At 39.4% G+C, this 10,293-nt stretch overlaps 2 protein-coding genes and 1 long non-coding RNA gene across 3 annotated transcripts in view; 2 read left to right on the top strand and 1 right to left on the bottom strand.

The window, feature by feature from the left end:
• The window catches only part of GAS2 (growth arrest specific 2), a 101,475-nt gene extending 92,225 nt beyond the window's left edge, over nt 1-9,250 (bottom strand). The window contains exons 1-2 of the mRNA XM_019615268.2: nt 9,164-9,250; nt 6,557-6,634 (exon numbers count right to left, since the gene is read on the bottom strand). The gene's annotated coding sequence lies outside the window, so the exon portion shown is untranslated. The remainder of the gene's footprint in view (nt 1-6,556; nt 6,635-9,163) is intronic.
• LOC109367628 overlaps nt 7,916-10,293 on the top strand; it is a 173,445-nt gene continuing 171,067 nt past the window's right edge. The window contains exon 1 of the long non-coding RNA XR_002114870.2: nt 7,916-9,250. This is a non-coding gene — a long non-coding RNA (uncharacterized LOC109367628). The remainder of the gene's footprint in view (nt 9,251-10,293) is intronic.
• Nucleotides 9,792-10,293, top strand: part of FANCF (FA complementation group F) — a 1,592-nt gene continuing 1,090 nt past the window's right edge. The window contains 2 exon segments of the mRNA XM_010710710.3: nt 9,792-10,000; nt 10,002-10,292. Of these exon segments, the coding sequence (XP_010709012.2) occupies nt 9,900-10,000; nt 10,002-10,292 (392 nt within the window). The 5' untranslated portion in view covers nt 9,792-9,899.

Below are 10,293 nucleotides of genomic sequence, written 5' to 3' on the forward strand. Positions count from 1 at the left end.
GCCTGTGGCAGGGGGGTTGGAGATTCATGATCTTTGAGGTCCCTTCCATCCTGGGCCATTCTGTGATTCTGTGAAATCTTCCAGAGATTTAAAGATCCCTAGGAATTGGGATTCCTTGCAGCAAGGGACCTAAATCCCTCAGGGTTTTTGAACAGATCGTCAAAGGTAAATTCTGTCTGGAAGATGATTCCATTCTGCCCCTCTTCTATAAGAAAAAAATAAAAATTAAAAATTTAAAAAAAAACAACAGAGATTCCAGCCCTCCAGGGTCATATGTTATGTGTTAAAAGAACTTCACTCTTTTCATTCTTTTTCCAAAACAACTGATGAGTGTCAATGTTCCACAGAAAGAGAGTGGTACGAATAAGATTTCATTGTGTCATTTTTCTCTGTGCACAGTGTAAAACTCCAATAGAATTTTTTTAGAGAAAAAATATTGAAGTATTTTCAAATACATTTTTCTCACAGAAAGGAAAGCTATTGTACTGTCAAGAAAAAGGAGAAAATGTGCAGTTGTGGGTTCAACTGAGAATAGTGTTTTCATTCAAACTAATTGAATTAATACGAATTTGGTTATTTCTAGATTTAATATTGCAATTGCTATATTTCTCTTATCAGAAAAACTGGGACCTTTAATAAAACAGATCTTTCAGTTCAATCTTTGTCTTAATTCTGTGAATTTGACTTCACCCATCACACAGCACATTAGTGTTTTTTTTTCTGCTGGCTTTTAGGTTTATGCAAATACTATTTGTGTTACTGTTTAACCCCTTTTTTGTTGTTGCTGTTTTCCCCATTAAGTTTCTGTTCCACAGATAGAATTCATCAATTTCATACTGCTAGTTTCCTGTCTTATTCAGATAGCTAGCTGTGGTATTTCAGGATTAGCTAAGTAGCAGCATATTCTAATTAATATGTTAACTATATTAACAATTACTATATATTAACAATATTAACTATATTAACAATTCTGTGATTCTGTGATTCTGTGAACTACATTGTGATGATTTTTGGATTCCTAACCATTAACTGTGGTTCAGTACAGGACCAGGAACCAAGTCATAAGCAAAAGAATATGGAAATAATATAAAATATAAAAATCATCACTGCTGAGGAGAACTGTAACATGAGAAGAAAACTATTTTCTTGGCAATTCTACTAATTGAATACCAGTATTTTCTGCAAACTGTGGGAAAAACTTCCTCTTAAAAGGACACTACTAGGTTAAAAACTCTGGAGCTAGGAACAAAGCTTCAATTTGTGTTTATTTGAACTGCCCTTTCTGCAGAAAAGATCAATATCAGGACAGCACGACAGTTTTGGGAGTGGTTTCTGTGACCTGAGAAGTTTACCATCAGTAAGATCCAGACAAACACGGCCAGAGGCATTTCACACAGACAGGTACACAACTTAGTATTAACAAGTGGCCCTAGATAGCAACTGGAATTGTTTTACTGTATAATTGAACCTACAAGCAGCTGCACTGGTTCTGATAATTTCCTTTCAGAGTATGCTTTATGAACAGGTAACAGAAACCAGTTTTTCATTCTATTTCTTTAGATAATCAACCAAGACAATTTTCTTAAATAGAAAGACAATTCCCTTCAAAGTTTCACTTTAGCACTTTATTTAGCCATTTTCTTTTTACCATAGTATTTTATTCTTGAACTACTGGGATGGAGAAAAGTAAAATCTTTGAATCATTAATGAAATTAACACATAACATCCCAACCTAGAGTGTCCACGTTAGTAACGATTCTTACCATTCCACACTCACAGTTGCTTAACATTGAAGAGGATGTTAATATGGAAAGTTGAATTCCTTTGTAAATATTAACCAATGAGCTTCTTAGCAAAGCCTGAAAAAAGAACCATGTATATATTCTGTGGTTTCCATTTCCTTGGCTTTATTGTTTTTAGGTAAATTCTCCCAGGACATTTCAGGTTATATGTCTGGAAACTGCAGCCATGCAGCAGAGGAAAGGTTGAGAGAATAATGAGAAATGTGCTGGAAAAATTCACATAAAAGCTTTGGAGACATGAAAATGGAAACAACAGATATTTAAAAGCCTTACTGGTTAGAAGGAGGAATGCCTACCCAGCATGTGCATGTGTGTGTTAATTCGTCTACCTCCTCATACACAGGCCAATACTGCTTCTTCATGGTTCTGTACAGTATCTTAAGTATGTGTGTCTATTTGATTACTTAAGATGTTCTCAGGATACCAGCATAATGAAAGTGTAATGAAAAATCCAAGTAACTTATGTTATTAGGACCTAGGCATATATAGAAATATTTCCTATGCACAGTTGTCTTACACTGTGTTTTATATGTATTTCTAAGTGAAAAATAAGACCAATTCCAACGAGAAAGCGTGTTTATAAGATCTCCCTATACTCTTGTGAATGAGAGTAATTTAACTGTCATGGAAACACATAGAATATACAGGTAGGAAAGAATTTTTCAGCCCCAATTCTTAAGTGCACAGGGTTTTGTTCCATTAAAGAGATTTCATTGATATAATAAACCTAGTAATAGTAATACTGGACTTAGCTTAGTCCTCATATGCTTGACTTCATACAAGTACCATAGCATGATATATCCAAACTACAAACCTTCAGCTACAGTAGTCAGTGATTTATGTCTCAAGCTTTAGAAAACTGTTATTTTTAGGGGATTCCAAAAAGAAGCCCTCTGAAACAGATAGCTCCTTAAGATATTTCTTAGTAAGTATGCTAAAAGAGCTGGGAGATGCTGGGGGCAAGGCAGGGATGGAAAGGGTTCTGAGTGCCTCAAAAGGCTGAATATGTACAACCAATCCTATAAGAAAAGTAGTTAACAATTAATTAGCATCTTTCTTAGCTTTAAGGAGAAAAAGACTAGAAAAGGAAATGATAGAGAACTACTCTAATTAACACTGTGAGAATCTCTGCTACAACAAATAGCAATTGAAATTTCTATAAGTGCCACACAGCTATCTCTAGATCCACCTGTGTCCATGACAGCATCCACATCACTACATCATGGTTAATATAAAAACATTTATACAAGCAAGCAATAATTAAAATGCATTACACATATCTATATACATATCTATACATGGAATTACTGACTGTACTCCCCCAACATCAAATTCCCTTGTAGTACACACTGAACATCCCCATCTTTCTGCATCACTCACCAAGTGGAACTAGATTCCTGAGCAGAAACAGTTCCACAGAGAAGTTTGCCCTTTCCAGAAGCTGGAAGGACTCAAACAAATTTCCCAACATGCTTTTTACATGTACTACAGGGACTTTCCTCTCTTGCCAGTATGTAGGGAGCTGGCAGGACCATCGCAATAGATCCTCGTGTGCTGACCGACCAGGTGGCTTCTGCCAAATGCTTCTCTCAGTGCTTAAATGTTCAGCCACACATTGCTTTCAACATAGTTTTTAACAACCCACTGTATCATTCCATTTTACAAGAAGCTGGTGCATGATAGGGGGTACGATAAATCCACTCAATGCCATGATCTTTGGCCCAAATATTTACAAGAGAATTTTTGAAATTATTCATTATCTGACTCAATTCTTTCTGGAGTGCCACAGGACTTGCTCCTCAAGACCTAATATGGTGTTTTGGGCAGTAGCATGGGATGCTACATGTTTCAAGCCACCCAGTGATTGCCTCCACCATGGTAAGCACATAACGCTTACCAACACAGGTTTGTGGCAAGGTGATATAATCGACCTGCCACACCTCTCTGTATTTATACTTTTGCCGTAGCTCTTCCCCCCAGAGAGGGGTTTCATCCTCTTGGCTTGTTTAATTATGGTGCATGTTTAATTATGTCATGAATAGCTTGTGCAATAGCCTCAATAGTTTAGTCCACGCCTTGGCCTCTAGCCCACTTATATGTTGCATCTCTTCCTCGATGGTCCGAGGTCTTGTGGGCCCACCAAGCTAGAAATAATTCACCCTTGTTTTGCCAATCCAAATATATTTGAGCCACCTCAATTTTGGCAGCTCAATCTACCTAATGATTAATTTGTGTTCTTCAGTCGCCCAACTCTTGGGCACATGAGCATCTACATGGTGCACCTTTACAACCATATTTTTTGTTCAGGCAGCGATGTCTTTCCACAGTTCAGCAGCCCAAATAGGTTTACTTGTTTGTTGCCAATTTTTTTGTTCCCACTGCTGTAACCAGCCCCATAAGGCATTTGCCACCACCCATAAGTCAGTTTAAAGTTAAAGCATTGACCACCTCTCCCTTTCAGCAGCATCTAAGGCCAGTTGGACTGCCTTTACCTCTGCAAATTGACTTGATTCTCCTTTACCTTCAGTGGCCTGTGCAACTCATCGTGTGGGGCTCCATTTCCATCTGCAACATTTCCCCACAATATGACACGATCCATCTGTGAGCAGGGCATATTTCTTTTCATTTTCTGGTAGTTTATTGTATGGTGGGGCCTCTTTAGCCTCACACAACATATCTTCTTCTCCTGGTGATGTTCCAAACTTTTTACCATCAAGCCAGTCCATGATCACCTCCAGGATTCCTGGACGACTGAGGTTCCCTATCCAAGCTCATTGTGTAATCAGCTCAATTCACTTACTCCAAGTGGCATCAGTAGCATGATGGTGGAGGGAACCTTTCCTTTAAACATCCAGTTCAACACTGGCAGTTGAGGTGCTAGAAGGAGCTGTGTTTCTGTACCAACCACTTCAGAAGCAGCCTGAACTCCTCAAATAAACCTCAAAACCAAAGGCCTTACTCTGAACTAAATCTCAAACTACCTTAGGCAAAACTAGTAATGATTAATACAACTTAAACTGCATTGGGCTTAAGAGGGCACAAGCAATCATCTCATGTGTCTCACTTGGTAAGAGAGAGCTTCTGTAGTGTCTGTATTTTCCTCACCACTTCTAATTGGCTATTTGCAATCAGGAAAGGTAGCACAGTTTGCCACTTATTTCCATTTCCAGCATATGGAAGGGTTATGCATACAAGTAACCAGCTAGCTTTGCTAGTATAGTCCTGAGTCACAATATCTGAATAAGAAATAGGGGCTAAGTTTAGTCTGTTTATTTGTATGAATTTCCTAAAAATTCTATTTTTGAATAGCCAGGTATAATTCCTAATCAAAGTGTTATTTATGTTAAGTAATATGCTAGATCCAACACTTTCTCAATGCACGGATTTTCTTCCCACACTCACAGAGCATTACACAAGTGCTTCTAAATCACTGACATCAGTTACTCAAATCTAACACATCCCAGTCAGGCTTCTCAATTAATACATCAAAGCACTACAACCGACACACACAGGACTTGCCATACTGCAGAGGATTCCAGGGGAAATTCCCCTGCTGGTATATATGTTGTCTGTACAGACGAAGGCTCACACTGGTCTATAAATTGCAACATTCAATGCCTTTCTTATACAATTTGATCACACACTCATTTTGTTCTCGTTTCAAAAGCTGATCACAGCCTTGCAAAATTTTGAGACTGACACAGAATCTCTAAGGTCTTCACCAGAAGTTATGGCAGAAGTTGCGTGTTCTACCAGCTGTAGGTACATAACCTCATATTTCCACATATATTGTGACAGAAATAGCAAGGTAATCTGCGATATACAATACACAGGTTACTATATAATGCTTGATGTAACCTGATGGCTAGCATGTAATCCTATGCAGCTAAACAGCCTTCCTCATAGTTTGTTTCTGTTGTTGTTATTTGTGGGTTTTTTTCTTAAAGAATCTTCATGCAACAAATGTATCAGATGGTCATACGCCTATCTTAATTTAGTCAATCACTTTTGTAGTTTGAAATTAAGTCTCATATCTAAGGAAATATCATTTTGGATTTTTCTAAGACTAGGTAACTGGAGTAAACAGACTACCTTTCCAATTTATTTTTAGGAGAAACAGCGTAACTACATTACAGCTAATACGAGCTCCAACAGGAAGATAAATATAACAATGTCCTCCAGACCTCTGGCTGAAGGCTTGACCAATATTGTTTCATAACTGGTATTTGCTGCCAGAGCGAATTTTACTGGCTCCATAACCATAATAAGGAAACTCATTAGTTTCACAAAACCTTCTCATTAAACATTTACTTTTCAGCTTAGAGAATACAACACAGTGCACACAAAGTATAGGGCTGTTGAAACTTCCTCAGTGTCTCCTAGAAATGTGGGTTCATTTGCAAGGAGCTGTGGAAACTACTCCACTGATCCTCTAGTAGACAGATTCTTTTCTTAGTGCTCAGCAACTTTTTTTTTTAAATCATGCATATGTTTTATCAACCACTAGCTCAAATAGAGCTACATTTACTGCAGCCTAACAGAATAGTAGACGAACATTCTCAAAGAATCTGTTTTTATTTCAACATTCATTTTAGATATTAAAGGATAAACTTCATATTAAAAAAAACCTCTATCCCCTATTCACATTATCACAGCTTCTAGTGAGATGTATCTACCTAAAGAATTTAGCCTCCTGTGTTGCAACTGTAAATCTGTATTTGAGCCTATAATAAGAAAATATACTTTTTTCTTACCATTTTCTTTTCTACTCTCTTGTGCTGTTTTGTTGGCTTTTTTTTCTTTCCTGCTTGTTGTTTCACTTGTTTGCTTTCCTAAAAACAGACAAAACAAGGTTACTTTTCAGCCTGTGAAGTGGTAATTTTTCACAGCTGTTGACAAGTGCTACTATTGCATTTTTCCCCTACCTCCTTTGAAGAAAGCCCCATGTACTCACACACAAGATTCCCTTTAAGATATCTTAATGGATATCATTTTTTGTCAGACAAAAGGAGACTTCATAGTTTATCCCAAATGAAGTACGCAGCCAAACATAGCCTAAATCGGTACGAGAGAACTACTGTAGCAATCACCAAAATCATCAGAAGAAACAAATTGATTTTATGTGATCAGTTATGTGAGACCCAGAAGTGCATATTCAGTATTTCTTCAAAAATTATTGATGCTGAGCAGGATCACACCCGGCACCTGAAAATTCTCTCAACATTCTATGACCCTATGTATGTTGTCCTGCTCTATCTTCCATATCCTAATCTAGCACAGCCCCACCATTTCCCCTCCTCTGTCTAGCAAGGCTTACTTTTTAAGCATCTCCTCATTTTCCCCCAGGCCTTCCTCTTGAGAAAACTCAGCTCAGCACCATACAGTCCTTTACAACTAACCTCTAAAAAGCTGCTGAGCACTGTTTCTGAGTAGCAACCAATTTATAATAAATTGATAGATAGTAACTACAGAAGACTGGATAATTTATAGTTTTGTTGTTGGTATAGAGAGCCCTAAAGCTATTCCAGATGCTACTTCACTAGAACAAACCTCAGCACAGGAGAGAGCTTTAACTTGTTAGCTTTTTCAAGTTAGAGGAAAATAATTCATGTGTGGGAAAGAAACCAAACTTTTCCAATTTGATTACTATATAGTACCAGCATCAACAGATCAATAGGCTCCAGCTTTGCAGTGGAGCACTTCAGAACATACATCGATCAGACTCTCAAAGATAATGTAGGATTTGTAGTAGAAAAATATTTCCTTCTATAGCGAGCAGAGAAATAATTAATACTTCTAGATGCTGCTATAGCATAACCATTTAAGTACATTAATCATAACTGTCTCAGTGCTATCTTGGCTATTTTTTTGTTGTTGTTGTTATTGTTCCTTGAATTTTTCTTCTGATACTATCTTATGGAGAACTCTGCTAGATCTTAGGATCGTATTTTATTATATATATCTACTGTGCCACCTCACGAGTGGAGGCTGAACACAACTACAATACCTGGAAGTACATAAACATTTATTTTTTTTCCACAAACGTTTTATTACAATGTAGTGGAAATGCTAAGACATAGCCTGAACCAGTGATTGAGCACCTGGTGGGCCAACCCTAGGGATCTCAGGTGCAAGCAATGCAGTTGAATGCACTCAGAAGGGGGTGCAGACAGGATCCACTCCTTCCCAGACCTCATAATGTGTTGGCAGTGGAGGTGAAGGAATTCTGCTGGAGATCCCTGCATAATTGAGGCTTTTCAAAAGTAAACAGCATCTTCCCTTTACTTCTGTGCTTGTAGCTGCTGCTTTTGAGTAAATTTTCACTTACTATAGCCTAGGATCTTGCTGCTCTGCTGTCATTACTGTGTTTTCCATTATGTCACGTACAGAGCTGGTAAACTCTATTGTCTTAATAGAAAAAGAATGCTGGCATTTGGAGTTTTCATCCTAATTTGAGACAGAACTGGGTGTAAAATAGCTAGGGTTTTTCATAAAACAAAAATTACATTTTTCAGGCAGTTCTATACAGACTCATTAGAAAACACAGGCCATCTCCCTTCAGTAAGATTATTCCAGATACCATTAGTAATTTTTTTTTCTAGTCTGAATAGATTTTCGTAACCTGTTTTTGAATGCTGCAAGTGCGATTATTTGATTTCTTTCAACTGGGATATAAAGATACATTCATGGGATATAAACCTAATAAAGGAGAAAAAACAAAAACATTAATATGAAAGATTACCTGTGAAAAGATATCTGATCTGAAGGGAAATTTCTTTATGACACAAAACATAAGCATCTCCAAACACACCCCTCACTAAAATAGACTTTGGTTCTGGAATACATTGAATCTGTTTTATTCCTTTTTGCCATAGCACTTAGCTCAAGAAATGCTGCATCAAACCTAACCAAAACACAAAATTACCAAGCGGTAAATATATTGAGCCACCTCAGCTTTCCATCTCTCTTCCATTAGGTAGAACACCCCAAAGTTCTGTATTTAGTTCAAATATTTAACTGTAGTTCACGTGCTCTATCTTCATTAGATGCTTACTAGTTTCTAATACACAGATGAGAGTTCTCTTTCCCTGAAGATATTTCAGAAAGAAGGTTCCTGAACCACCAGTTTGAGTAGTCCTAGAGAAGGCCTGACTAGGCTATTAGCTAAATTATTCTTTCTGCTTCTGCTTTGTTTTTAAATATTATGTTAAATAAGGCTGAATTACTAACAAGCGCTTTCCTTTAAGACTAGTGTGTGTGGCCAGGGAAAAACTCATAGTAAAACCTAGAGAAAAGCTGTTTCTGCTTACGAGGACCCCCAGCCCCACACACCCACTCTTTGTCTGAACCATCAGCAGTACCTGGTGTTGGTGGAAGCTTCTAGAGGCTGTGCTGCTGGGGATGAGGCTCAGGGGAGAGGAGCATGAGGAAGGCTGCTGATCCAACAGGTAGGCCACGTTCTGCTGGTTTTAATACCTCACGTTTGTTATGGAAACGTGTGTCTGCACAGTAGGGAAGTTGGGTTGTGTGTTCGCAGTGAGTGAGGGAAGCAGTTGTGGCACGGTTACGCTGTGGTTGCTGTGAGGTGTCTGTCAGAGAAACAGAGGTGTTTGTGGGGGGAAACATCTAGAAGCTTTCTGTGCATGAAGAAAGGATTGCTGTTTGTCATTCCCTCAGCAGGGAAGCAGCCTCCTTTCTCCTCTGCAGTGCCATCCTGGTGCTTTGGATAGCCAACATGCCACGGGAGTAGGGCTAAAAGGGCAGGAGGCCGTTAGCTGAGCCATGGTAAGGGCTGAGCAGGCGGCATAACTACGGCTGTTCTTTGCACTTCACCTCCTGGAGGTGGGAAATACACCATATTGGGATGTGTTGTGCTTGTGAGTTGTTGTTTCTGTAAATAACACTCAGGAATCAAAGGTGCTGTGGTATTTTTATTATTATTTTTTAATTTAGTTTGTTGGGTTTTTTTTTTTCTTATTCTCGCATCATTTTTCTTTTTTGACGCTGTAATTTGTCTCGTCTCCCACCCATCCCTTTTTGAGGGGTAACGGTCATCCTAGGTTCTCCTTTAACGCGGCATCAATCCGCAACGGATTGATGTCCAGCTCAGCCAATAGAATTACAAATCTCCGCCCCTGCTGGCTCAGATTGGTTCTCGTTCCGGGTGCGAGGCGGGACTTGCGCTCAAATCGGCGGCGCCATGGAGGCTGTGCTGGGGCAGGTGGCGGAGCTGCCCGCGCTTTTTGCCGTGGCCCGTTCTGCCCAGGTGCGGGACTGGGATCTCTCGACCCTGGATAGGGCTCTGGATTGGGCGCGCTACTTCCAACACCTCCACGATCGCTTCCGCGGCCGGTCCCGGCTCCGTGATGCTCTGCAGCGGCGGTTGCGGCGGGGCCAGATGGGCAGCCCGCTCTCCTTCCGCCACCTGGGCAGCTGCTCGGAGCTGCTGGGCCTGGCGCTGCTGGAGAACCGCGCTCTGCCGCCCGCTGCC

The sequence above is a fragment of the Meleagris gallopavo genome, chromosome 5 (genome assembly GCF_000146605.3).
Source record: "Meleagris gallopavo isolate NT-WF06-2002-E0010 breed Aviagen turkey brand Nicholas breeding stock chromosome 5, Turkey_5.1, whole genome shotgun sequence".
Taxonomy (NCBI): Eukaryota; Metazoa; Chordata; class Aves; order Galliformes; family Phasianidae; genus Meleagris; species Meleagris gallopavo.